This window comes from Polychytrium aggregatum, assembly GCF_025602895.1.
Source record: "Polychytrium aggregatum strain JEL109 chromosome Unknown BJ171scaffold_47, whole genome shotgun sequence".
NCBI classification, from domain to species: Eukaryota; Fungi; Chytridiomycota; class Chytridiomycetes; order Polychytriales; genus Polychytrium; species Polychytrium aggregatum.
In genome coordinates, this window is record NW_026516249.1 from 200,801 (window position 1) to 226,788 (window position 25,988).

At 57.6% G+C, this 25,988-nt stretch overlaps 10 protein-coding genes across 10 annotated transcripts; 7 read left to right on the forward strand and 3 right to left on the reverse strand.

The window, feature by feature from the left end:
- Window positions 1–2,413: 2,413 nt before the first annotated feature.
- Window positions 2,414–3,352, reverse strand: BJ171DRAFT_478141 (uncharacterized protein; the record flags this gene model as incomplete). Its single annotated transcript, XM_053108902.1, has 5 exons — window positions 2,414–2,434; window positions 2,499–2,661; window positions 2,791–3,038; window positions 3,184–3,266; window positions 3,337–3,352. 5 exons carry the CDS (start codon window positions 3,350–3,352, stop codon window positions 2,414–2,416), a joined length of 531 nt encoding a protein of 176 aa, XP_052962860.1.
- A 775-nt stretch (window positions 3,353–4,127) lies between these two features.
- Window positions 4,128–4,983, forward strand: BJ171DRAFT_229594 (uncharacterized protein). The gene is made up of 2 exons (XM_053106547.1): window positions 4,128–4,575; window positions 4,683–4,983. The coding sequence occupies exons 1-2, from the start codon at window positions 4,205–4,207 to the stop codon at window positions 4,720–4,722; spliced, it is 411 nt and encodes a 136-aa protein (XP_052962861.1). The 5' UTR covers window positions 4,128–4,204; the 3' UTR covers window positions 4,723–4,983.
- A 1,751-nt stretch (window positions 4,984–6,734) lies between these two features.
- On the forward strand, window positions 6,735–8,083 carry BJ171DRAFT_521550 (uncharacterized protein). The gene has a single exon (XM_053112483.1). The coding sequence runs from the start codon at window positions 6,810–6,812 to the stop codon at window positions 8,037–8,039; it is 1,230 nt and encodes a 409-aa protein (XP_052962862.1). The 5' UTR covers window positions 6,735–6,809; the 3' UTR covers window positions 8,040–8,083.
- Window positions 8,084–9,270: 1,187 nt separating this feature from the next.
- BJ171DRAFT_478144 (uncharacterized protein) lies at window positions 9,271–12,981 on the forward strand (the record flags this gene model as incomplete). Its single annotated transcript, XM_053108903.1, has 10 exons — window positions 9,271–9,695; window positions 9,959–9,970; window positions 10,102–10,202; window positions 10,302–10,318; window positions 10,476–10,682; window positions 10,814–11,218; window positions 11,429–11,817; window positions 11,990–12,087; window positions 12,215–12,311; window positions 12,519–12,981. The coding sequence occupies 10 exons, from the start codon at window positions 9,271–9,273 to the stop codon at window positions 12,979–12,981; spliced, it is 2,214 nt and encodes a 737-aa protein (XP_052962863.1).
- A 521-nt stretch (window positions 12,982–13,502) lies between these two features.
- Window positions 13,503–16,078, reverse strand: BJ171DRAFT_521556 (S-adenosyl-L-methionine-dependent methyltransferase). Its single transcript, XM_053112484.1, has 10 exons — window positions 15,921–16,078; window positions 15,702–15,778; window positions 15,556–15,589; window positions 15,358–15,448; window positions 15,097–15,218; window positions 14,638–14,968; window positions 14,373–14,473; window positions 14,086–14,156; window positions 13,859–13,921; window positions 13,503–13,837 (listed from the first exon to the last, which is right to left on the reverse strand). Exons 1-10 carry the CDS (start codon window positions 15,987–15,989, stop codon window positions 13,600–13,602), a joined length of 1,197 nt encoding a protein of 398 aa, XP_052962864.1. The 5' UTR covers window positions 15,990–16,078; the 3' UTR covers window positions 13,503–13,599.
- A 157-nt stretch (window positions 16,079–16,235) lies between these two features.
- BJ171DRAFT_521557 (uncharacterized protein) lies at window positions 16,236–17,412 on the forward strand. The gene is made up of 4 exons (XM_053112485.1): window positions 16,236–16,349; window positions 16,505–16,651; window positions 16,946–17,025; window positions 17,139–17,412. Exons 1-4 carry the CDS (start codon window positions 16,293–16,295, stop codon window positions 17,206–17,208), a joined length of 354 nt encoding a protein of 117 aa, XP_052962865.1. The 5' UTR covers window positions 16,236–16,292; the 3' UTR covers window positions 17,209–17,412.
- Window positions 17,413–17,918: 506 nt separating this feature from the next.
- On the forward strand, window positions 17,919–20,337 carry BJ171DRAFT_521558 (CDC50/LEM3 family). The gene is made up of 6 exons (XM_053112486.1): window positions 17,919–18,091; window positions 18,370–18,503; window positions 18,648–19,068; window positions 19,210–19,608; window positions 19,716–19,878; window positions 20,004–20,337. The coding sequence occupies exons 1-6, from the start codon at window positions 18,061–18,063 to the stop codon at window positions 20,074–20,076; spliced, it is 1,221 nt and encodes a 406-aa protein (XP_052962866.1). The 5' UTR covers window positions 17,919–18,060; the 3' UTR covers window positions 20,077–20,337.
- A 311-nt stretch (window positions 20,338–20,648) lies between these two features.
- BJ171DRAFT_633292 (CDC50/LEM3 family) lies at window positions 20,649–23,006 on the forward strand (the record flags this gene model as incomplete). The annotated part of the gene is made up of 6 exons (XM_053115661.1): window positions 20,649–20,685; window positions 20,976–21,109; window positions 21,373–21,760; window positions 21,922–22,302; window positions 22,515–22,735; window positions 22,854–23,006. 6 exons carry the CDS (start codon window positions 20,649–20,651, stop codon window positions 22,893–22,895), a joined length of 1,203 nt encoding a protein of 400 aa, XP_052962867.1. The 3' UTR covers window positions 22,896–23,006.
- A 160-nt stretch (window positions 23,007–23,166) lies between these two features.
- On the forward strand, window positions 23,167–24,604 carry BJ171DRAFT_521563 (Alpha/Beta hydrolase protein). The gene is made up of 3 exons (XM_053112487.1): window positions 23,167–23,481; window positions 23,608–24,141; window positions 24,263–24,604. Exons 1-3 carry the CDS (start codon window positions 23,227–23,229, stop codon window positions 24,500–24,502), a joined length of 1,029 nt encoding a protein of 342 aa, XP_052962868.1. The 5' UTR covers window positions 23,167–23,226; the 3' UTR covers window positions 24,503–24,604.
- Window positions 24,605–25,914, reverse strand: BJ171DRAFT_521564 (uncharacterized protein). Its single transcript, XM_053112488.1, has 5 exons — window positions 25,847–25,914; window positions 25,609–25,770; window positions 25,420–25,521; window positions 25,003–25,329; window positions 24,605–24,918 (listed from the first exon to the last, which is right to left on the reverse strand). The coding sequence occupies exons 3-5, from the start codon at window positions 25,495–25,497 to the stop codon at window positions 24,652–24,654; spliced, it is 672 nt and encodes a 223-aa protein (XP_052962869.1). The 5' UTR covers window positions 25,498–25,521; window positions 25,609–25,770; window positions 25,847–25,914; the 3' UTR covers window positions 24,605–24,651.
- Between the last annotated feature and the right edge of the window lie 74 nt (window positions 25,915–25,988).

A 25,988-nucleotide genomic window follows, 5' to 3' on the forward strand; every position in this document is an offset into this window, starting at 1 on the left:
TGTCGTCGATGATGGTGCTGGGTGCCTTGACGACCACTCCTCGCAGCACAGCCAGTTGCTCGATGATCGGCTTGACCACATGTGTGAGCGATCCACACTCGAGCCAGAAGAACACATGAGTCTTGACGAACCGAGTGAGCACCGCTGCCACATCGACCATCTCGGCCGACTGCCACACCGGACTCGACTCGGCCACTCCTTCCACACACCACACAAAGTGTGTGATCCAGTGGGCGACGCTGTATCGCAGCGACGGTGTGATCTTGGCTGCGACCCTGTCCTCGAGGTCAGCGATCTTGTCGTGGAAAGTCGTAGATATCGCAGATGTTGATCACTGGCTCGTGCGAGAGGATCACTCCGAGACATCCCTTGGCAAACACCGTGTGGAACGAAGTCCGACACATGCCACGGATGGCCAGTCGATGCATCGCCGAGGAGATAGTCCGCCACCGACTTGTGGTTGAACTTGACCTCGGTGTTGGTGGACTGGCTGCCTCGGGGACCCAATCCATTGGCGCCAGGATCGAGGACCAGACTGAGGCTCTTGAGACACTCGCGAACGACGCCGATCTCGAGTCCAAACACATCGGCGATGATCTGCGGGGTCAGGATCGACTGGGCCGTGGCGATCGCCGACACCACCGTGACCAGTTCGGCTGGGTGACTCGACTGCGAGTGGATCTTGGCGAATGTCTTGTGGTACAGTCCCTTGAGATCCACCGACGAGTCGTTGATTTCTCGGATCATCTCGAGAGTCAGTGTCCGTGGCTCGTGTGCTGCGTCGCTCTCCTCGCACGGCGTCGATCCAGGCTCGGGAGTCTCCAGCTCGTGCTCGACGGTGTTGAGGATCAGGTTGATCCACACGAATGTCTTGGACTGGTCCAGCAGCACCGAGATCGCCTGGGTGCGGTCCGACTCGCTGAGGCTGGGGTGGTCCCTGAGACGATGGTCGATGAACACCCGGAGGTCGCGGATGTTGTCTTCGCTCGACGGCTCGATCGTCGTGGTCGGCACTCCTCGGAAGGCATCCCTTGATGTCGGCCTCGGGGCGGGACGTCAGCAGCAGCTTGATCCGGGACTCGTCCTTCAGCTGCGTGAGTCGCCAGGCCAGGAGCGACAGGATCTCGTCGCGCGGATGGCACTCGTCCAGTCCATCGACCATCACCACGACGGCTCCCTTGGGCCGGTACTGGCCAAGTGCCTCGAGTGGATCCTCAATCACGGCCTTGAACAGGTCCGGGATGCTCATCTTGTCGAGGTCGTCCTTGGTGTGGCCAGCGTCGAGGAGCCGACGGCCGATCGGTGCGTACCAGCGACACAGTCCATATGCGATCGTGGTCAGCAGGATGCGGGGGTTGTTCTTGCGGGTGTCGTTGTACTTGAGGAACAGCGATGTCGCCAGCTGGTCCCGACCAAGCAGGATGTTGGCGATCTGGGCGGCAGCGACGGACTTGCCGACACCGGCGACGGCATTGACCCACAGGACCCGGTCGGCGTTGTCGTCGTCGTCGACCCAGGCAGTGACATGGTCAAACAGCCACTGGCGGGTGCCCTCGACATACAGATCCTCGAGCGCCTTCCTGTCGGGGTCAAAGTCGATGGGATCGAGCAGGACGCGGAGCTGCGAGTCTTCGTCGGCAGCGAGGACGATGGGTCGGCTCTGGTGGTAGAGGATGCCCTCGGCGATGGCCCTCTCGGTCTTGGCCACAAGCACTCGGATGTACGGAGAGAGCCTGAGTTTGGTGGCGGGGGATGGACGAGTGCGAAAGGGAATGGAGTCAGTTGGATGTGGTCAGATGGATGTGCAGCAAGGTGAGTGCGATGTACATGGTGTCGTGTGGTGTTGTGAGAGGAGTCTGATGCAGCATGGTGTGCATGGCATTGATGGTGTGTATGGCATGGATGGTGTGCATGGCGTGCAGGATGTTGCGATCAAGCATGACAGCAATGCAGCAGAAATGGCTTGCCATCGATGGGATGACAGCAGCCACCCACCTCATCACCGCTGTCCCATCGGCGGCATTGAACTGCTGGAGAGCCAGGACATCTCGGATGGTCTGGCGGATCGACACGGGCTTGCCGTCGACGAGGGGACTCAGATCGTGGCAGGGCGGCTCGTCGGGAAAGTCGTCGGGGTTGGGGAAGTACTTGGAAGCATAGGTCTGGTTGTTGATGATGCGGGTCGACCACATGTAGACGGGCTGGACGGTCACCGGGCGGCCGGTGGTGGCCGACTCTCGCATCCGACGCAGGGCATGCTGGACCTGAGTGTGAGTGTGAGTGTGAGTGTGAGTGTGAGTGTGAGTGTGAGTGTGAGTGTGAGTGTGAGTGTGAGTGTGAGTGTGAGTGTGAGTGTGGGGACTATTGAGTGCAAGTGCATCGACATGGATGGCTTGGCCAACCGCTCGCTTGCTCACCTCCAGGAACTGGTTGTCTGGCTTGAGGTGTGCCTCGCGGGTGCGGCTCAGTCCCCGCTCCGACAGAACCAGCACAATGACCTGCGAGTTGACCAGGCCGTTGATGAAGCCCGTCTCCCAGTTCATGGCATCGACGAGACACAGCTGGTCGAGGTACGGACACAGGTTCTTGTCGTATTGGCTGGACGACTTGAGGGCGGCGTAGAGCTTGATTGCGGGCATCTCGTCGCTGAAGACTCGATAGCTGGGCAAAGAGGCGATGGTCAGTGGGCACTCTGGATGTCGGTGTTGCCAGTGCAGACATGGACATGGATTGATGATCAACCGGCTGGAGTGCAGACACCCCACTACTGCACCACAGACATCGCCGCACCTGATGAACACCTCGTGGTCCCTGTTGCCCAGCTGGCACTTCCATCCCCTCGTCAGCGGAGGCGGTCTGTATCGGACCACAGGGAGAACAGCGCTCTCGCTGCCATCGGGTGTCTTGGATGGCGGTGGCTCGCTCTTGTGGACGACAACAGGCGGCTCGGTGTTCTGGCGCTGGGCTCGCTGGATCTTCTTGATGGCGCCGAGCTTGAGCCCGATCTGCTTCATCTCTGGCTCGGTCAGAGAGAGGACCTGGACAGGCAGCCGTTGTTCAGCAACAATGTCTGGATGGCCAGGGGCATCGACGGCCGCAGTGTCGGCGACATTCCATCGCCAGCACGGACATCGCCAACCATCGAGTGCATCATGCCATCGGCGACAGAGTCAAGCAACCCACCAGGTCGGTGCTGTTGATCTCGTGGTCGACCAGGAGGGTCTTGTTCCTGGTGAGATCGTGCTTGTCCAGGAAGGCATCAAAGTCTGGCACAAGGGTCAGCAGCAGACATTGCCATCGCCAACCATCGGTGATGCATCATCAACAGAGTCTCACCTGTGGCTGCAGACATGGCACGCTGGCTGCTGGATGGGAATGTGCGGACGGATCGATGAAAGAATCGATGGAAAGCTGGATGGGTTGGAGGTTGACAGATGGAGACGAGGGAGCGGCACCGAACATTGGGCCAAGCGGAAAGGGCGTGCCAAGTGGGCGACCAAGCACCGTCCCCATTCGGAATCGAGAACGTGACAACCCAGAGCGAGCTTGCGATGGTGGCAGTGGACGGAGAGATGCAGGGTGGCGAGGACAGGGACGGCGATACATGTGTGTATGGAGCCATAGCACCCACGATAACCATGAATCCATGCAGCGTGGGATGGGGCGGTGGGATTGCTGAGGTGTGGGGACAGGGACCAGACATGGTGCTGTCGATGCCAGGAGACAACGACACCAAATCAACGCAGCTCGGCGCATCGCCATGTGTGCCATGTCTTGATCCTGTCTCGTCATGATCGTTGCATCACTCATCATGGTCGTAGCATCACTCGTTCTGTCAACTCCCGCCTGTGTCGATGGCCGTCCTCGGTTTCAATCGTCGTCTCTCATTGCATCCAACTCGTTTGCAGCGCCACTAAGCTCGCTTGCCCATGATCACACCGATGCCAGATAGATCCCTCTGGATTGGACATGCACCTCAGTGGCAGGACGCTGACGAAAGATCCCTGTGGTCCGGGCACTTCCATGCAAGATTAGGGGCGGTGATCGCTCTGCCACCGCATCGCCTGTCTGATATAAACCTGGCATCAATTCCTCACCACCACACCTCATAGCCAAACCTGCTCAAACACCGCTCCAGCCTCCATTCGGCCGCCCACATACCACTTTCTGATTCCCTCGTTTTGCGCACATCTCCATCGTCACCATGAAGTCCATCATGCTCATCTGCGTCTCGGCCGCTGCCTTCCTCGCTGTTGCTCGCGCTGCCCCCTTCTTTGATCTTTCCCAGCTTGATTCGCACGGCTCCAGCTGTGCCTGGCCTGGCCACTGCGAGGGTGCCTCGTGCAACAACTACAACGACTGCTCTGGTGAGCTGATTTGCTCCAAGGGCAAGTGTGCCAAGAAGGATGACTACTGCTCCTGGAAGGGCCACTGCGAGGGTACTTCTTGCAGCAGCGAGCACGACTGCTCCGACGATCTTGTTTGCTCCAAGGGCAAGTGCGCCAAGCCTTCCTGGAAGTCCTCTGCTGCCGTCGAGGGCTCGACCTCTGACGATAGCTGTGGGAACAACATTCCGTAAGTATCACCGAAGGTTGGCCGAGCCACATCCCTTTCTGGCTTGCATATTCGGCTGCTTCTCTGACCCAGCTTGCTCACCGATATCTTCATCCGACCTGTCTCAGCCGTCTCCACCTATACCGAGTGTACCTACCTCCGTGCTGAGCTCAAGAAGCTGTTCTGCCAGGATGGTGGCTCCGATCATGCCGTCGCCTGCATGAACGCCGTCGACCACTCCGCCGACCAGTGTGTCAAGGCCGTCGACGACCACAAGACCTTCTGCTTTGCCCGGCGTTATTAGGCACTCCAGCACGAGACTGAACTGAACTGAGCTCGCCCGACTCTGTTTGGTTGCGGCCGGCTTCTTCACCCTTCCCCATTTTTGTACATTAGTCTCGCTGCACACAGCCGCAGCGGCCTGTCCACAACAAGTGGCAAGTTGCTGCTGGCGGCGTCCCTGGCTCGTTGGACTAGTCCACCATCAGCCAAGAGCCATGAGGGTTCTTCAAAAGCACGGTTGGAGATCGACAAACGTTGGCCCTGTGCTAGGAGTACATTCTGAGACAGATCTCTCTTCCATCATAATGCAATCGCTTCTGCGGCGACGCACTAGTCATCATGACCCCGAGGTCCCCGGTATCTCGCTCATTCATGGAGAACATCGAGTGTTTCGGATGTCCCACCCAGGAATATCGCCGGCTTGCCATCCATCCATCCAGTCTCCACATCGTGGGCAGTCTGCAGTTGAGAATCTGTATCGGTTTCTCCGGCTGTGGGCATCACACAGGTTGAGGAGCCTTTGTGTTTGTCCGGATTTGCAGATCAGGACACTGTTGTCGGCGAACCACAGTGAGTTCATTTTGCTGGTGGCCCCGTTGCATCCCTGGAGGGAGTGCCTCCCATGTCTCGGAGGCGTCCTGGCAGATCGTCAATGAAGGTGCTGAACAAGAGTGGGCTCAGCACCGATCCTTGGATCAGTCCTTTCTGGAGCCATGTTGGCTTGGATCATCTACCCTTGCTGACTATTTGGATGGACACCCGATCGAACATGGCTTTGATCTGGTCATCCCCGAGCCTGTGTGATGAATATGATGGTACATTGCTCGTGGAGATCGTTGATGGCGATATCCGGTGCGATCTTGATAGGTCCCAGAAGTTGAAACAACTTCTCGATGGTTTGAGGCTTTGGATCGTCCAGAAGATCTTCTCTGGGACCTGATCGAACGGGACAGATGGAAGGGAGATCAACACATGGGCCGGGATCATCGACTCGAGCGACTCCTTGTGATTCAACAGGTGAATTAGCATGTATTTTACTCTTCTGGGCCTTGGCCACCATCATTGGCAGTGAGGCACGCGGCGAAGTGTGTTGATATCTCGGTGTGCGCTCTCGCTCGATGAGGGTCCCGCAGAATCGAGATCAAATGAGAGCCGTATCAAAGTGGATGTAGTGAGATGTGATATGTCAAGGTACCCGACATGGGGAATGGGACATAATGTTGGAACACATCGATACATCGGGATCAATGGTCTGGAATATGAGCCGCACAGTCTGGATGAGAGAAGGGCACAGCGCACATGGTCAAGATGAGAGCGTCATGGGTGAGATGCACCTTGCCTTGGATGACAAACTGTCAGCTTCGATTTCATGATTGATTCCACATTCGATGAATGTGGCGGTGCCTGTGGCAGTGCAAAGAACATCGATTACAGCCATCAAACCATCGGATCGAGCCAGGCCTGTGTGTGTGTTCAATGGCCAGTGTATGGCTTGCCAGTGTTTGGCTTGCTTTGCCACAAATTCCCTCGCTGTCTCCTGTCCATCTCCATCACCCACTTGCCTCCATCCCACATTCAACATGGCCAGCATGATCGAGTCTGCTTCAACCACCGCATCATCTCCCACTCACCAAGCTCAAGCTGAAGCCAGAGCAACCTCGTCGATGCCCGATATCAACCAGCACTCACTCCAACACAACCCAGACATCTTCACCATCATCTGTTGCAACGACAGCTTCCAGCTGGCACTCGACTTGAACACAATCAAGACCCTCCTTCGAGTGTGCAAACGAGTCCGTCCTCTCCTGAGCTCCAAGGTGTCTCGCTTCAATAAATGGTGCCAGAATGCAGGACTGTGTCATCCAGACGGACAGATGCGGATTGGCCTCACACCCAGCGACCAGATCGCCCTCTCGCTGCATTGCAGGGGTCAAAGCACAGCCGACCGATCCTGGCTCGAAGATCAAGCCGATATGGGCAATGCTGCCGCGTCGTATATGCTCGTTCAAATCATCCAGCCCGAACTCTTCGAGATGCTACGTTACGATCGACCCGATAGCCACAAAATGGCGCTGTTCGATGCAGCTTTTGAACGATGCAGTTTGATTGTGCAGTTTCGTCTGGCTCAGGACCTTCAACATCGGTTCGACCTCGACGACTTTGACGAACCATATCCCTCCAAGATTATGGAGCTCCACAAGAAGGTGGCGGAACATGGACTTGCCCAGGCTCAAATGGTCCTCGGCCAATGTTACGAGAACGGTGATGGTGTCGGACAGGACTACAGCAAAGCAATAGAGTGGTATTCGAAGGCCGCAGACCAGGGCAGCGAAGATGGCCGTCTGCATCTTGTGTTCTTGCACGCTTGGTTCTCGTTCATCGGTCACGGCGTCGAACAGAGCGACGAAGTTGCCCTCGCTCACTGGCAGGAGATCAGTACCCATTCCACGAACCGGGACCTCAAGTCCATCGCCACCCACATGGTCGGATGGATGCACTACCTCGGCCGGGGCACCCAACAGGACAAGCAGAAGGGCATCAAGATCATCCGAGAGAATAGGTCGCAGTTCTTCCCGCTCGGCGAAGATGAATGTCTTGCTGGACGCAATTGTATGTTCTCCGACTATTATGCATCTCGCAAGTTTTTTGAAATGTGCAAACTCGGTGCGGAGCACGATTGGCTATGCGCACATCTCATGGCGGTCTGTCAAATCCAAGGATTTGGAACGCTTCCCGATCGAAGTAAGGACACCAAGCGGGTGTTCGAACAACTCGCCGACACGGGGATGTATAGCGAAGCGATGGTCTGGCTTGGAAGGTGCTTTCAGAATGGCTGGGGTGTAGGTGATGTTTGCAAGGAGATGTCGCTGCATTGGTTCACCAAGGCGGCTGAACTCGGCAACTCGTATGGGCAGTGGATGGTTGGCGAGTGCTGCCTCCATGGCCATGGTGCCGAACGAGATCCCGTCAAGGCGCTCGATTGGCTTCACAAGTCCGCAGATCAGCACAACCAATACGCACAGCATGCGCTTGGGGGCTACTACAACGATCGTTTTCACAAAAATTCGAATCTTGCTATTTTATACTATTCATCAGCAGCAGAGCAAGGGCATGAGAATGCCAAACGGGTGCTCAAGAAGCTCACCCGCAGCCGCCGCCCCAGCGAGCGGGGAATGGCGTCAAAGCAAGTCGGGCCGTCGTAATGTATTCGTTGAATACATTCCAAGAGTGGAATAGGTTCCAAAGAGGTGCTGGCGAGGCGACGCCATGTTATCGCCAAGAATGTCCGCGGAGCCTGCCGACCAGGAAGCCAGGCGGATCTCGGTGGGCACGATGCATTCTCCTCCGATTCATTCTTCTGCCACATGTCCCTGCTGCGATCACATTGCCTGTCGCCCTGGACGCGCTGTTGGTCATGATCGACCCAGAAACGCGGTCCCTTCTTGTTCTGGGCGTGGTGCACAAACAACCCGTCGTTCTTCGCTGGCGCGCTGCCCCTCCCTTGCCGCCGCCCAGGCTGTTTGTATGACGAGCGGCACGGCTTTGCACCTCTCCGGCGCCTTGCTGGCGGTCCTGTGCCAACCACCGCGGCCTCGCGTTCTGCGCAGCCAATCACCAGCCCGGCTGAGCGGCTCGGCTCCCCTTCTGCTGTGTGTTTGCATTTTTGTGGTGTCCGTGTGACGCGGCCGCTGTACGAGCACCTTGATATGGGACGCGTGCGTGCGCGTGCACTCCATCCTGTGCGCGCCACTCGGCAACAGCTGTCCCCACTGTCTCTGTGCTGCACCGGCTGTCCCTGCTGCACCGCCTTCGGGTGTCCCCTTCGGTTCGCTGGCGCCTCCACCTCCGGGATATCCGTCGGTCGCCCTCAAATAGCCCTTTCCTCCGAATCTGCTCCGGCTCGTCGTTTTCCTTCCATTCGGTTTGGCTGCCATCCTTCTTCCGTGTGCCTTGCAGCCCAGCACCCCTCAAGCACCAACTCTCCTGCTGTCTGTCGTCGCCGCCTCCCATGCCTGCAGCGCCGAGGACCACCACCCCTCGTCCAAAGCACGAGGATACTCTTGGTGCGTACGCAGCGCAACAACCTGCTTCCCCGCCTGTCCGTCCAACTCGTCCCTGCAATCCTCGTCCCCTCAAAACAACCAACGCAGACCCCCCCCTTTCCCCATAGTAGATACCTGCTCACGGCAGATTCATCTCCCCATCCATATGCGTTGCCCCATGCTCGCCAACTCCATGCGCTTGTATCCCCTGGCAAGGCTTCGCCACCGGCTTGCTCTGCGCTCCGCCGACCCTGTCGCTCACAACCATTAACTGGCTGTATTTAATCGTCGCCGACTCGCAGCCTTCGAGCAGAGTCAGACCTATGGCACCCACCCTCTCTGGATCGCCGTTCGCAGCGGCAACCTCTTTGGGCTTCACAAGGCCCTCGCCATGTTTGGTGTGGACGAAACCAACGTTGCCAAGCGCTGGCGTGGTCCCGAGGGCGAGACCCTCCTCCACACCGCCGTCCTCTTCATCGGCGATGATAAGGGCCACCACACCGACCACCCCGACATCCCATTCGATAACATCAACCAGCACGAACACGACCATCCCAACCGTCACCGCGACGTTGCCCGCTACCTCGTCCACCGCTTCAAAAATCAGCTCGTGAACGCTTACTACAACAAGAAGCGGTACTATGGCGAGACCGCGCTCCATCTGGCGGTGGTCAAGAACGACCTGCATATGACCAAGCTTCTTGTCGAGAATGGCGCCTGCGTCAACCACAGCGAAGCAACGGGCTACGAGTTCCGCGCCGACACCGACAACAACCGCAAGAAGGACACCGGCAAGACCGGCTTTATGTACTACGGGTAAGTCGCTCGTCGCTCTTGTCTGACGAGGGCATGCGTTGGGCCGTGTTCGCTGTAGGAGCAGCAGAGAATGGAATGGAATGGAATGGTGGCACTCGATTCTCTTTTCTTTTGTGTCAATCCGTGTCGCCACCTGGCTGTAACCCCCTGCGATATCACGCAGACCACGCCGTCCTGATCGACATGAGCGAGACCGACATACTGACTTGTGAACCACTCGATATCTCTGCTTGCACCTTCTCGATAACGTCCCGCCGATTTAGTGGCACTGTTCTGTAAGTCAGCATGTCGCTGGGCCAGCGGAATTGCAATCGAGCGTTCATTTTGCCACCAGTGTGACGCTACATTGTCTTTGGCTCGCGCTCGCATTCTCACGTCCTCCGCCGTCGATCGCTCTCTCTCCCAGGTCGTTTGCTGCCGTCTCGGGCCATACCGAGATTGTCAAGTACCTTCTCTCGCTTCCCGAGGGCCAGCGTGCCGATCCCTGCAGACAGGACAAACAGCTGGGTATGTGTGTGTGCTCTCCCAACCTCGAGGGGACTCGTTGTGCGTTTGTATGCTGATCTTCAGTCACTGCGTTTCCTCAACGCCTCCAACCCATCATAGGCAACACCGTTCTGCACGTATGTATCCCGATGTGCGATGGGAATGGATCAAATGTCACTGGCAGTCGTGGCTATCCCATGAATCGATTGCAGCTCTGCTCTGTCTTGCCCTGTACACCCAGCACCGCGGATGGCATTCGCTGCCGATGCATCTGGCTAACAAGCTCGTATTCAGGTCCTTGCTTACTGGGGCCTGTACAGTGACTCCAAGAGCAAGACCGAGAGCTGCTGGCACGCCATCTCACACTTCTGCAACGAGAATGTCGAGCACACTAAGCACCCCCTCAAGATCCGCAACAACGAGGGGCTGACTCCCTTCCTTGTTGGCATCGATCGCGGCCACAGAGAGGCTCTCGAGGTCGCCAAGATTCCGCTCTGGGAGGTAAACATCTCCATGCATTTCCAGTCTCTTGGCAGACCCTGGCCCTCATTCCCTGCGATTTCGTGTCTCGTGAGCCCGATGAAACCCGCGTGCTGACATGATTGCGCTTGATCGATCGATTGTCTCCCCAGTTCGGCATGTGCAGTTCGTACATGTTCCCCGTCTCGGAAATCGATACTTGGCGCGACCCCAACGCCAGCCCGTCTGAGCAGGAGACGATCTCGGCCCTCGAGATTGCCGTGCGCAACAACGATGCCCAGCTGCTGATGCACCCCATGATGAGCCTGGTGTTGCGTGTCAAGTGGGAACAGTTCGCCAAGCGCCTCTTCTTGGCGGACATGATCCTGCATATGTTCATGGTCGTCTGTCTGTCGGTCTCGCTGGCTCTGCTCCCCACCCAGCACGCCGACTGGAGCAACTACGACTTTACCAGCGCCATTTCTGTCACTCGCCTGGTGTTTGAGTGTCTGGTGATCTTCAGCACTTTCCTCATTCTGGTCCGCGAGATTCTTGAATGGTTTGCCGAAGGAACAAAGGTAGGTTTGTCCGGAACGGTGTGGGACTATCTTTCTCCTCGGCTCGAGTATCCCTGAAGTCCAAAGCTGCCGTTCCCGCGATCATCGACGGTGTTATCTGCGTGACCGTTGCCACGATGATACCGCCTTTCTGTCGCGCCCCCACGACGTGCAGTTTGCACACATGGCACTCACGCATTCCATCCCCACCCGCCTCGCTCTGGTTTGCAGGAGTACTGGGCTGGAAACGGCTGGGAAGAAAATATCATGTCCTGGATCATCATATTCTTCGTCACCTTGATCACTGTTCTCCGCCCCATCACTGTCGGAAGTCCCGATTTGGATCGTCAGATCGACACCATTGGCGCCGGCCTGCTCGCCTTCTCGGCCTGGATCTCTATTCTGTTCTTCAGCAAGGGCTTCTCCAAGCTCGGAACGCTCGTCGTCATCTTCTGGCGATGCCTCACCACCGACCTGGTCAACTGGGTCACGATCTACGCCGTCATCTTCATGGCCTTTGCCAACATCTTTTTCCTGCAGTTCAAGGCTGCGGATGGCACCCTGGCGACCACATCGTGGGGATCCTCCGACTACGGCATCTCGCTCATGACCATCTTTGGGTGAGTCTCGCTTGGGATGTGGGGCGCTTGTTTGGGTGATGCCTTGGCTGTTTGCGTTTGCCGTGTTCGTGCTTGAAATCCCTTGAGCTCTCTCGCTATGGAAGTGCCACCGATGTCAGCTTTTTGGTGTTTGCTTGGCTGCGTGTTCTGGACTAACCCTGGCGATTCTCAGCTACCTCTTTGGACAGGGCTCGCCTGCCGCAGACTTCCAAACCATCGAGAACCGCACATACTCGCTGTTTGTGTACTTTGTGTACCAAACCCTCACTGGTCAGCATCAGCCCCTCTGCTTTGCGAATGCGTCTTCTGTGGGATGGGGATCTACGGACGGAGCCGCATACTGACTCAATGTCTCTGCTTCTGGAAACCGGCTCCTGTTCCCGCTTTCTGCCCACAGCCATCCTGCTCCTGAACGTCCTGATTGCCATGTTGAACAACAGCTTCTCGCAGATCTACGAAGATTCCGAGATTCAGTGGCACTTGCAGTGGGCCAAGTAAGTAGCCGACCTATGCGCTGGCAGCCTGCCGCATCTGCACAGCCTTACCGCTCTCTCGACAGGCAGTGTTCGATTTGCTGGCGCTTGTGTGTTCGAATCCCTGGCGCGTGTGTGTTACTCGCTGCACCCTTCTCCAAACCCGGGCCGGTCGCTAATGGTGGATTTCCCTAACCGATCGCCCCACTACCATCACTCTTCCCGCAGCCTTGTTCTGCAGCAGGACAGCCGTCTGCTCAGCATCAGCACCGAAGGCGCAAAGTCGGCCCGCTTCAGCTTCTACACGTTCCTCCAGCACGCTCTCGGCATCAAGCCCAAGGCCCGGCTTGGAACCTGCGTGCCGGTCCCTCGCCCTGGCGGCGTCATCGACCAGAGCAACACGGACTATTACTTTATCGTCCGTGAGCGCAAGAACCAGTCGATCGGCGAGGACGGCAGCATCACGGTCGAGTCCAAGCCCGTCAAGGTTATCATCAGCCACGAGGAGTACCAGGTGCCTCCCAGCGCCATCGACATCTGGGGCAACTGGTCCCTGGCCGACTCCAACATTGAGGAGCAGACTGAAGACGCCGACGAGCAAAGCCTCGAGGAAACCCTCCAGGGCGACTACCGACGCGAGCTCGCCATCGACTTCCCCATCAATGAAAAGCCCGCCGGAGACTTTGTCTAAGCCGAGCCGCTCTCCTCAGTCCGTTTTCTGGTGTTGGTGCAGCGATTATGCGACGTTCCTGGAAGGAGATGCGTGCCTCCCTCCTCGCTCCGCTGTCTCTTTGGTTCTGGTGGGACAGGATGCAGCAACACTAGAGTTGCCAGCAATCCTCCCTCGTAGTCACTATCGTCCTTATCCTCTTGGCTTATCGGCCGTCATTTGTCGCTCTCGTTGTTTTTGCCATTTCGTTCTGCCTGCCCACGGTCTTTTGCCGTTGCTTTTTCTAACAGCTTTCCTCCCGTCCCTGCCAACCGCAATGCGCGTTTCAATCTCGGTATTGTTCTATCCCAGTGCCTCTATCTTGGTTTAACTCCACCCTATTTGTCCATCTCTTCTTTGAACCAAAACCGCACTCCTTCCAGCATGCAAGCACATGCACACGCACAGACATCAGCCCCCACCATATCCAATACAGACCGACTGAACATCATGGCCATGTGCTTTCGTTCGTGGGCCAAACCCAGGCGGATTCCTGGCAGAGTCCCTGGCAGTCGTTGAAAATGTCTATTGGTGTGCTTGATGCATCGGCTCAGAAAGGGAGAATGACGATCACGATTCAGGGTGCTGCGTTCTATCGGCTCACTCCCTGCTGTGAGCGCCATCGGGCTCGCTCCTGCCTGCGCTGCTGTTGGGGCTGTTCGTCCAAAAGTCCCAATGTTGCCGATCGGCAAACAAGACGTTGCGCATCAGCTCGCCAACAACCAGGACATTCATGCTGTTGCCGAGCAGCCGGAAGCGCTGGATGGTGGAGAGGGTTGCCGGGAACTCGAACGAGTGTCGCTTTGCGCCTCCAGTTGCGGCAGCAGCAGCAGCAGCAGCAACAGCAGCAGCAGCAGCATCGAGGGACTGCGGCGGCTGCGGAGCCAAGCTGTCGATCGGAAACGCATGCAGCCGAGCAATCCTGGGAAGTGTGCAGAGAGGGCCGGCCCAGCGAAGCGAAGAAGCAGAGCCGCATCAGAGACGACGAGAAGAATGCAGGAAAGCAGTCTCGATTCGCAAAGGCCAAAGGCAACACCCCAGAGCAAAACGGAGCAGCTTGGTGATGAGCTTGCCGGGGTGACTTACTCAAGCGGCGTGAACAGTCGCAGCCCCAGCCGCTCGATCGCCGTCGATGGCTCTTCGAGTCTCTTTGGATCCTGGGTAGCCGAGAAGACTCGACGATCAGCAAACAGAGCTCAGCGAGTGCACAAACCCATAGGCCGTATCATCAGCAAAGCAAAAGCATGCCACCAGAGCTGTGGGACCATGGCACAAGATGCTGCCCTGAGGCTTGCTCGACTCAAGAATTGATCCAGTGGCTCCGTTGACGGCTTGCACAACTGCATGCCCTGGCTCGACAGGACAAAACTTACATCAAATCCCTTGGTTTGCAGAAATGTGCCTGCCCCGACGCCGTGATGGCCGTATGCCTTGGTGAAGCACATTGTCTCGTATTCGTCCGGCGTCGCAACCACTGTGACAGAAGGGATTAGGCATCGTCAGAGACCTTGTTCTCTCAGTCAACTTGCACTGGCTGCAATCTGTGACAACCGCGAACATCGACTCGCATGGATGGGCCCGTGGGAAGGGAACTGATGATCTGTGTTTCCTTCAGCTTGAGGGAAGGGTGAGTCTTACCGCGGTCGCTAAAGTACTGCCTCTTTTTGACAAACACCTCCGGGATGGTCCAGGTCTGCTGCTCCTCGGCCGACAGCACCGATAGGAAGCTTCCGATTGGCCGGCGGGGGAAGACGACCTCGAAGGGCCAGTCTCGATGGACTCTGCCAGTGTACTCTGGCCGCCCAGCACCATCGGCATCGGCAAGGTCGGTTCCAAGTCGCCGCGCGGTCATGTAGAATCGCTTCCGATCGTTTGGGACTCCAAACTGCAGCGGCGTCAGCAGCCACTCCAGGATCTCATAGTTCAGCGATCTCAACGTCGACACCAGGAGATCTCTCGATCGCGATTCCTGTGAGCGAGCAGATTGATCAGCAACTGCAGTGCAATCCGCCCGCTTCCTTCCTCAACTTTGGATGGTTTGCATCGAGTGCAGTATCCATTGCACTGTGACTGGTTGTTCCGGGGATGGTTGCAAACCTCAAAGAGCAAAACGTTCTCGAGAAAGATCCAGTTCGGGGGGCTCTTGAGCTTGTGAAGGATTTGGGTGAGCCGCAAGAGTCCCAGCGCTCTTGGATCTTGGTCATCCAGGCGCTTTCCACCTGGGAGCAGATCAAGCGACGGTGAGCAGGCGACGGTGAGGAGGCTACGATGAGCAGGCTACGATGAGCAGGCACCGATGGCCAAGATAGAAGCATTCGTTTTGCGTCTCATCCGTGCTGGGAGCAGTCAGAGACTTGCCCTTGGTGTATGGCTGGCACGGCGGCGACATCAGCCAACAATTCGCTCCAAATGACTCCACATACGACGCAGTAAATGCTTGGATTGCTGTCTGGGTACAGGACAGAGGGCATTGTTGGAGATCTCAGGACATGAGTGCCAATGCTTTGCCGCACAATCAGAGGATGCGAAACGCAAGGAGATGGATAGGATGCCCACCTGTATCGGAGCGATCCCAAAGTTGTGTTGATAGCTGTGGATGTAGAAGCATCGGGCCGACAATCAGAGTCAGGAACAGATTGCTGTCCGTCTCGATGGATAGTTCCAAGCTTGGGGCTGAAGCAAAGGCATGCAGACGGACTGACCATTCGTTGGCAATGTGGTTGATATCAAACGAGGCGAGGACCTCGGCGTCGACTCCGGCCCACTCTAGACCGTAGTGCTGCGATTGCGGTGTATGTGAGCCGATGAAGAGAGCGAGCGAAAGGTGAGCAACATGCCTGCACGGGAGATTGCCACTCTGAGAAGCTGCTCGGCTGGGACGGTGCTGCCGATGTGTCGATGGCGATGCCTCGGACACACACCATGCCTCCAATGCCCGAGAAGAACTCGAGCGCCCGGATGGCGGGGCCGTTTGGCTGCGAGTCGGCCATGTGCGGCTGCCGTTGGATGTGGTGCTGGATACGGCGTTGGGTGTCGACTCGCTCAGGAGGGGCTCGATCGCATGGATGATCTTGATCCCACAACAGCAAAGATCGCATGGATCTTGATCACACAACAGCCTGGGTTGCGACATTCGTGCCGGTGCATCCAACGAAACCGGATCGAGCCATTCCGGCTCCGCTGGTCTGCGCTTTTGTCCGCTGTCACCACACCCCGTTCACGGCTCTTCGTTCGCAGTTCTCGGTTCGCAGTGCTTCGATCGCAGCCCCCAGCCCCTATTCATCACTGCCGCAATGAGTCTCAGCTGGCTTTGGAAGAAGGAAGAGAAGCCCGTGGTTTGCTACCACATCGTAAGTTGACCATGCACCGCGGCCCGAGTCGGCACTAGTCGGGATATCATAGCGATCCCTCGACGAAGCACCGACGGCCGCTTGCCGGGCACTATTGTGCGCTCTGCGATCACCTTTGCCAACGCACTCTCGCCGGCCCATGCGCACATATGCAGGAAGGCTTCTTGAACTGCAAGTACATGCAAAACGCCATTGCGATCGCCGAGTCGGTCAAGGCCCGAGACGAAACCACGACCGTGCAGATCTCGTCCAACGCCTTCGAAAAGCCCCAGTGGCAGGAACGCCTGGAGCAACTTCGTCAGGTAGCCGCTGCTGCATGAGTGTGGCATCACTGGCGGAATCACTGGTGGAATCGCCGGTGTATCGCCGGTGGTACCGCTGCAGAAAATGGTCCAGACTCTATCCTGTCATGGATGCTGCGATCGATCTGTCGATCCACCAATCCATCAATCCATCGGGTCTGGGAGTCTAATGCTGCACTCGGGCATCGGCCATGGTCGATACTGCAGCCACAACGGGAACGACTTGACTGAGCGTCCCCGGCTCGCTGCCGCTCGAGGCATCGCCATACTGAGACCCTGCCTCTGCCTCTCCAGGAATTCGCAAACTCTCCCGAAGCGCAGACCCACAAAACCTCGCCTTTTATCTTCGAGGGCTGCAAGGAGTCTGAACGAAAGTAAGCATCGGCTCCCGCACTGCAGTTGCATCACTTGCGCAGGATACAGATCGGGCATCGCGGGCATGTCTCTGGAGCACATCTGATGCGGTGGTGTACTTGCCTCCTCCCAGGTTCGTTGGTGGATACGATTCGTTCATGGCCACCCTGAAGGACCGCCATTGCCCTCGCCCGCCACGATGATCGGGACTATTGAGAGAGTACATTGCAGCCATCCCCATGCAGCACGTCATGGACGGCCTTGTCGGAGGTGCCAACGGTTCTGGAGCGTCCAGATGTAGCAGCAGGAATGCTCTCGTTGATGAGATATACTGCACACCCAGGACACTTGTTCTTGGAGCAGATGATGACTTTTGGATTATGAGTACACACGCATCCATCACAGCCAAACAGCGTGCCAAGCAGACTGGCATTGTGGCTGCCTTTGAGAACGTCTCGTGAGAGCAAGGTATTGGACACTTATCGAGTCCATGGGAACTCTAATTCGCCAAGCGCCGTGAGCAGTAGTCGATGCGAAAGACACATGAGTGCTGCACGGCTTCGTTCTCGCCACACCGACAATGCTCTGTCGCGCCAAGACAAACATGGCGATGTTGTTGGTCTGGCCGGCTTGCAAGATGATCTCCGAGATGCTATCGCACATCAGTTGCATCGGCCACATCGTGCTGCCCATGTCTGCGACCACATCACCCACACCATCCACCATCCACCATCCGCCATCCACAACATCAACCGTCCACCCCATATCGCACAGTGTCAGTGGCGAGCGCAGCACAAACAAAGTTGGACATACACGCGCACCGCCACCCCTGCGCGCATTGGCCGCCGCCGCTCCTTTGTCCGAGCCGTCCCGGAATCGCCCGTCCGCATTGCCCCGCCTCTTTGGCTGGCCTTCTCCATCTCCATCTCCATCTTCATCTCCATCTCCATCTCCATCCTCCACGTCATCCTTCCCTCTCTCCTACTCCACACTCATACCCCATCCCTTTTGTGGTCTGCTCCTTGCAAACCTCCGCTCAGCGGCCGCCGTCTCCCATGAACCGATCTCTCCTCAAGAAGCCGGCCAGTACGTTGCTTCCCAACTCGCCTCTTGCTGGCACCCTGGCCACCGACCTCTCGACTCGTCTGATCCTTTCCCTCAGCAACCCGCCCACCTCGATACTCGCCAGTCACCGGCACACCTCCAGGCCGACCCGCTCTCCCCTCCCTTGCTTCCTGGCCTGCGCTCCTCGTTTCCGTCCTCTCGGCTGTGGCTGCCTCTCCTTGGCAGTGGCTGGCATCATCGCTCACATCCACCGCTGACTCTTGTGGTTGTCCACCTGCTGTTCTCATCTTACTCTGCAGACACGGCCTTTTCGCAACAGCGACTCAAGTCATCCAACCCCATCCTCACGCCCAAATATGCCATCTCGATTCTGCTGGCTGTTGGCGCTATCCTGATCCCCTTGGGCATCGGCCTCTATATCGCATCTGAGAAGGTATGCCAAGAACCCCCCCCCATCGCTGCGCTCTCCATATACCATTCGCCCCCAATCTTCACTTTCGCATCCAGACCCTACTCGCAGCACACCCGAATGACCTTGGCGGTTGTCCTGACGCACTCTCTCCACCTCAATGCGCAGGTCGTCGAGGTCAGCTTTGACTACAGCAACTGCAATCAGGCATCGACCAGCTTCACGGCCCCGTCCAACACTCAAGGCGGCGTCGTGAGCCAATGGAAGTACAACCCGTCGTCCAAGACCTGCACCATTCTCTTCAACATCGGCCAGACCATGCCCCAGCCGGTCTTCCTGTACTACCGGCTCGGAAACTTTTATCAGAACCACCGATTCTACGTCAAGTCGATCGACAAGCAGCAGTTGCTTGGAAAGCAGGGCAGCTGCGACTCGTTGACGACCCTGGGCCGAGTCACCTTGTCGGATCTGAACCGCACCTTCCCTGGCTACGGCGGCCCCGCCAATACCTGGCTGACACCCGACGATCTGCAGGCCTACAACAGCACATACTACCCTTGCGGCCTCGTTGCCAACTCGATGTTCACGGGTAAATACGGCATGCGTCGTGGTGCGGCAACAGATGTATGACGGCCCCGCCATCATCTATGTGTACGATCGATCGCTCGGCGGCTCCGATTCATCCACCCATTGATCTATTGACCAAGCATCGGTGCTTCTCGATCGATAGACACCTTCAGCAACCTGACATGCTACCAGTCCGACGGCATTCCCGGCAACTCTGGCGCGCCTCCTTGCAGCCCCAACAACACCACCGAGGTCGTCTACTGGTGGAACGTCAAGAACATCAACTGGCCCTCGGCCGACCCCGTCCTCTACGGCTATCCCAGCTTTGTCAACAGCTGGGACAACACCACCCTCAACAAGCGACTGATTCCTCCCCCGCTCTGGCAGCAGCTCCCGGCCTACAAAAACGGCTACAACAAGAACAACTTCCCGGACATCAGCACGGACGAGCACTTCCAGGTCTGGATGCGTGTCGCCGCCCTGCCCAATTTCAAGAAGCTCTACGGCCGAAACGATGGCATGCAGCTCTACCCCGGCACCTGGTCCATCGACGTTGTCATGAGTAAGTCCAGTACAGCGACAGCTTATGCGCAGGGTGTCCTGCCCATCGCCATGCACTCGCGGCTGTGATCTCTCTGCCGGATCCTGACCACCATTTCTCCGCTTCAGACTACGACACCGAGCTCTACAGCGGCACCCGGTCTGTCGTCCTCTCGACCGTCTCCTTCATTGGTGGCAAGAACCCCTTCCTGGGACTGGCCTACATTGGCGTCGGCAGTCTCTGCATCCTCATCAGCATGGGGCTCGTCATTGCCAACATGGTCAAGCCTTGGTAAGTTGTCTCACTTTTCTGATCTCTCGGTTGCCGTACCCTCGTACTGTGAGCCACCAGCGATGCCGTTGGATAATGCCCTCTTGTGCGTAACTGCCCTCTCACAACTGCACTCTGCATCGCAGGTCTCCTGGCGACCACTCCAAGCTCGGCTGGGTGCAGCAGGAACAGCTTATGCAGCGAAGCGGCGGCCAATAGTCAGGCCGTGCCAGCACCACCACCACCGGCGCTTGTTGCGCACGTCTCCATTGGCCTCCTTACCACCGACTCTGCCATGCCTTCAGGCCCATGGCACATATGTATTCCATACGTAGCTTGTGTATTTTATTCATGTTCATCGCATCGTGACGGTGCTGTGATGATCTCGCCGCCCCGATCGCCTGCATCTTGGATTTGGCCTTCCCTCTGTGATGGCGAACGCGGCACGGTGAATAGACGCTTTCTTTTCTTTGTCTTGCAGCAAGCGATGCAGGTTGGTCGCCGTCCGTTTGTATGTGAGTTGGCTCGGCCGATGGGCCATCGTCTTGATCAGCCACGGCGTTCCCGCCCACAGACGAGCACAGGGGAAAAAGAGCGGGAAAGACACCAGTCGTGGGAGTGGGAGCGAGCGACCAAGGTCCGGCGCAATCGATCGCAGTCCCCTTCCTCTGCGGCAGCACCGCATTCCCATCTGCCTCGGCATCGGTTTGGTCCAGACATCAGCACACCGCAGCTGTCCTCTGCTCGTCGACAATCCCGCACATCCATCATCCCATCCAGCACGCGACATCATGCCCGAGGAGCGACCCAGGCTCAAGAAGCCCGCCAGTATGAGCCGCATCCCGCATCTTGCATCTCGCATTCTGTTTCTCGCATCTCGCACCTTGCATCCCGCATCTTGCATCTCGCATTTCTGTTTCTCGCGGCCGCATTCGTAGCCAGTGCGCATCGACTGTTCAGCCTACTCGTCTGCAGGCGACCACCATCCCGGTGCACATCTTTGGCTCGAACTCGGCCCCTGGCACTCTAAACCGACGATAGCCACACCACGATTACCCTCTGGCTCTGGCGACACTAACAGCGCCGATGGCTCTCGTCATTGCATCCCATCCCACCAGACACGGCGTTCAAACAGCAGCGATTGAAGGCATGGCAGCCCATCCTCACCCCCAAGACCGTGCTTCCAGCCTACTTCATCATCGGTGCAATCTTTATTCCGATCGGCATCGCCCTCTATATCGTGAGCGACCAGGTGAGCGACCATTCTACCGTCTCTCTGCCGGCCACGTTTCAGAGTCTCGCGTTCGTCGCTTCGCCATCGCTACCTGTGTCCGCGTGAAGCGACCCTTTGCATATCATGCTCCGAGAGAGAGAGAGAGGCTCTATAGTGCAATTGCCTGGCATCATTTGGCCTCTCTCATTCGTATCTGCTTGCATCCCACGCCTCAAACTCGGCGCCTTTCGTTCTCATACGCGTGTGCGCTTGGATCTATTCGCTTTGGTGCGTTCGTGCAGGTCAACCAGGTCGTCTTTGACTACACCAACTGTGATCAAGGCGTTGCCAACGGCGGCGCAAGCCAAGTGGCCTTGAGCCCGCCGCTCAACACCATCGACAACCCCATCATCGCCTGGGTCTACAACGCCACCACCAACCAGTGCACCATTCAGTTCAAGATCAGCCAGACTTTTTCCCAGCCCGTGTTCATGTACTATCGCCTCACCAACTTTTACCAGAACCACCGCCGATACGTCAAGTCCTTTGACTCCAGCCAACTGCAGGGGAGCCAGATGACAGTCTCGCAGCTTAGCTCAAACTGTGCTCCCCTCCTCGACGCCTCGGGGGTGTGGGCGCCGGGTGCCCAGTACTATCCTTGCGGCCTGATCGCCAATTCATTCTTCTCTGGTGCGTGCTGGCCACAGTCGTCCCTGGCTACGACACTCCCTGGCTTTGGCACTCGTCGGCCGTGTCTGCTGCGATCGAGAGCAGTCGAATCATTCACTCCCATCGACTGCACCGCCTGAGCCACTAACACTTCAATGCTCGTTCCGTCTCTGCCTCGACAGACAACATCTCCAACCTCACCTGCGTCAACGTCACCGGAGTATGTTCCAACGGCGTCGTGCTCGATTCCACCAGGAACGTGTACGGCTTTACCGAGCAGGGCATCGCTTGGCCCTCCGACGCCCAAAAGTATGGCCTGACGGCCTGGGCCTCGGCCACTGATGCCGTGATCAATGCCACGCTCGTCCCGCCGCCCATGTGGCAGCTGCGATATCCAAAGTGGGCCAACGGATACAACTCGACCAATCTCCCGCATCTCGGCAAGATGGAGCGGTTCCAGGTCTGGATGAGGACCGCGGGGCTGCCGACGTTCAGGAAGATCTGGGGAAGGAACATCTCGAGCGACCTCCCTCCTGGCATCTGGCAGGTCACGATTGACATGGGTGAGTGAGCAGATGGGATGTACTCGTGCCGGGGGAGAGAGTGCGGTGCGTTTGTGCCCGGTGGTAAATGCGACATATTTTCGAAAATGGAGCGAATCGCGGATTCAAGCTGCCATGGCAACATTGCCGTCTTTCCACATGCACACGAATTGCCTGGTCTCGGGCTTGGTTTGCGAACACTCACATCATTGCACGGGCATTGCGCTCGACAGAATACAACGTCGCCACCTTCAGCGGCACCAAGTCGATTGTCATCTCGACCGTCTCTGTCATGGGTGGCAAGAACCCGTTCCTCGGCGTCGCCTACATCTTTGTCGGATGCGTCTGCTGGATCCTTGGCATCGGCTTCCTGGCCCGCCACATGATCAAGCCCAGGAAGCTCGGCGACCACACCTATTTGTCGTGGAACCAGCCGGCAAAGAAGGGACAGGAGGTGAGCATCATCGTTTGCGAGTGCTGTGTCTTGCTGCTGTGGTATGGTGTGATGTCGATGGTGCTGTCGCTGTGAGTGGGGATAATCCGGCCGCTAATCTGATCGCATATATCTACAGGGCGTCGAGCGCGCCGGCCTCATGGGCAACCAGCAAAAGTAGAGACACTGGCGCAATGGGATCTGTGTGCTCTTGAGCGTCGGTGATGCGACCAAGAGTATGTCTGGGTCGGCAAGTGGCGGTGCGGCGATCCATGCAGACCGAATAGAGCCTGTTGTTGTTCTGTCTCCATTATCGCTCTGTATTCATGAGGGCATATTGTCTCCATGGGCATAGTATCTCCATGGCGCCCAGATTGTTGGCACGGGCTGCGGCGTGCTGGCTCTTCGTGACCCCGAAGAAAAAGGAAGAGCGACCCGTTTCGGTTTGGATGGTCTGCTTCGTCTTGAACCGAGACCGCTCCTGCCACCGACCAGTCCCTTTTTCCATCGCCATGCTCACCCAAGAAAACACCCTGACGATTGCCGCTGGCGCCGCCGTGGCCCTCATTGCCGTCGCTGCCTCCGTTCACTTCCTCAAGCCCAAGACCCCGGCGGTCGCCCAGGTCCAGAAGACGCCTCCTCCAGAGCCCGAGTTCCTGGTCCTCAAGGACGGGAGAAAGCTCGCTTATCACATCTACCCCCCTCCCGAGGGCCCGGTCAAGGGGACATTGATCTACTTCCACGGCCTCCCTGGCTCGAGACTCGAGGTGAGATTTCCTGCTCCTATCGCTTTGCTGTGTCAGCCCAGCCCAGTTGAGCCCAGCCCAACTCGATCGGCATAAGAGGCCTCTGACTGATCTTTCCCGGCCGATCATCCGCTGCCCTCTCGCCAGGTCGAGCTCTTGCTCCACAGCGTCCAGGACCGCCGCGGTTACCAAGTCGTCGGCATCGACCGCCCCGGCTTTGGCCAAAGCGACATCGACATGGCTTGCACCCCCGCCAGCTTTGCCCAGAATGAGGTCCCTCAACTGCTCGAGCACCTCGGCGTCGACCAGTTCTCTGTCGCCGGCACCAGCGGCGGTGGCCCGTATGCCCTTGCCTGCACCCGCTTCTTCCCCAAGAGTCGCCTTCGCTCGGCCGCCACGATTGCATCCATCGGCCCGATCCATGCCATGGGCGGTGTCTGGAACGCCCCCGGTCCGCTGTTCTCCAAGCTGATGAGCTTCATGATGACGGGCCTGCCTCGCTCGTTCCACGTCTGGGTTCTGCGGATGCAGGACGGCAAGATCCCCAAGCTCCAGCCATCGCACTTCCGAGGGCCCGACCGCGCGCTCGCCGAGCAGGATCCCAAGGTCATCGAGCTCTTCCAGAATAGCATGGAAGAGTCGCTCGTGCACATCCGCAAGACTGCCGATAACGTTGCTGCTGTAAGTCTGGCAGCCTGGCGATGTGCGGTCGTGTTCATTGGAATGAAACCCGGCTTGGCTGACTGGCGGGGCCTCGGAACGCAGCTGTGGGCATAGACTAATGTACGCTTCGCTGCCGCAGAACCTGATTGCACTCGGCCAGCCCTGGGGCTTCGACCTGAGCGAGATCGACCATCCGTACATCCACATTTACCATGGCCGCAGCGACATCAATGTTCCGTATCAGCACGCCGAGTACATGGCCGCTCACATCCGCAACGCCCAGCTGCACTTGTACGATAACGTAGCCCACGCCTCGATCATCACCAAGGCCGAGATCGTGATCGAGAACCTTGCGAAAGACGCTCAGGAGCCCCGTTAATCGTCGACCGAGGCGACCGCATGTATTTCTCAAGCTTGCTTGCCCAACTGCACATTGTCGCAGCGCATTCATGCCATAAAGCCGCACAATCTCCCTTGGTGCTCGATAGTGTCCACCGGTGCTCGGGTCATGAGGCGGGAGGATTGATCTCAGATACCCTTGTGGCTCAGCTGTCGCACGGCTCGGCTGCCTCGCTTTGGTTGGGGCTTACTGCCGGTCGGTGCGTCCCGCTTGCGTCGTCGAGCGGTGCCTTTTGCAAGCTTTGCAGCCACTCCGTCGACATAGTCGTCGTCTGGTTGTCCTCGATCGGTAATCTCAGAGCCATCATCGCTGAAGGAAAAGCAAACACTCAGATCGGACACGTCCAGCCCTCGAGCGCTGGATCGTCTTGCTATCCGAGAAGTGCTGCCCCTGACCTGTATCAGGATTGCGTTCACACTGGATCAGCATTGCTCCGCCACTCTGCCACTCTGTGGTCAATGTCGACTGGCAATGTTTACCTCCCCTGCCGGCACTTGGCTGCCTGGCTCCTTTCCGATCCTGTGTCTCTTTGCTTGTGGCTCGGCGATATGAGTGCCGGCGTTGTCACCAACTCTCTGGCCAAGCATCAGGGAGGCGGGCGGATCGACAGCATGGACCCGTTTCTCCGGAACCTGCGGCGTTTGTGCCTTGACGACCGCATTCCAAAATCCCTGGGCAAATGTGCTGAGTGGATGGAGCTCGGCCGATTCGGTCGTAGTCGCAGCTGACACACTGGATGCGCCTTGGACAGGCTGATCTCCGTCGATATGCTCTGCGTCTGAGCAAGCAGTCCTCACCGCAACACCCTACTGGCCGTTAATACTGCTGTCGTTCGGATCTGGAGGATCTTTCGCGATCCGGCTCGGGACCAGCTGGACCTATCGGTGGCTACTTGCCTGCAGCGGCAAAGGCTCAATGGCGCTCGTGGGTTGAGCCGAAACCTCGCCTGGCTCATCGAGTGTGGTGAGGCTCATTGTCCGGTCTTGCTCAGGCGGAGGCTTCGAGCCCGATAGCCCAATGCATGCTGTCAGTCACATCGATAGTTGCATTCAAGCAGACGCTCAGTACCGTCGCGATCAACTCACTGGCACGCCATCAAGGGACGCCGATGCCTCCCTGCCTTCAGCAACATGTCTTGGCAGCCCCTCGATTGCGTCTGTCAGACAGGCTTCCGGGGCTTTGTCCTGACTGTCGTCTGCATCTGGCTGATGTGATGGATAGGATTTGCCCGATCGCCCGGCCTTGATCTGGATATCAAAGCATTTGTTGTGTCGGTAGTGTAATTTGCAATCGTTGCTCGCGACGCCGTTGCTGTCAGCCCACCTGCTCGCATTCGTAGTGCGCTCTGAACTGTTGCAGCAGCTTCGCACGCTCTTCTTCAACCGCAGTTGCTTTCTGATGTGGACAGCGTCAGCAAAATGAATCAAGCGGCTTGCCCGGTTGGTGAGCGTGATTACAAGTGGTG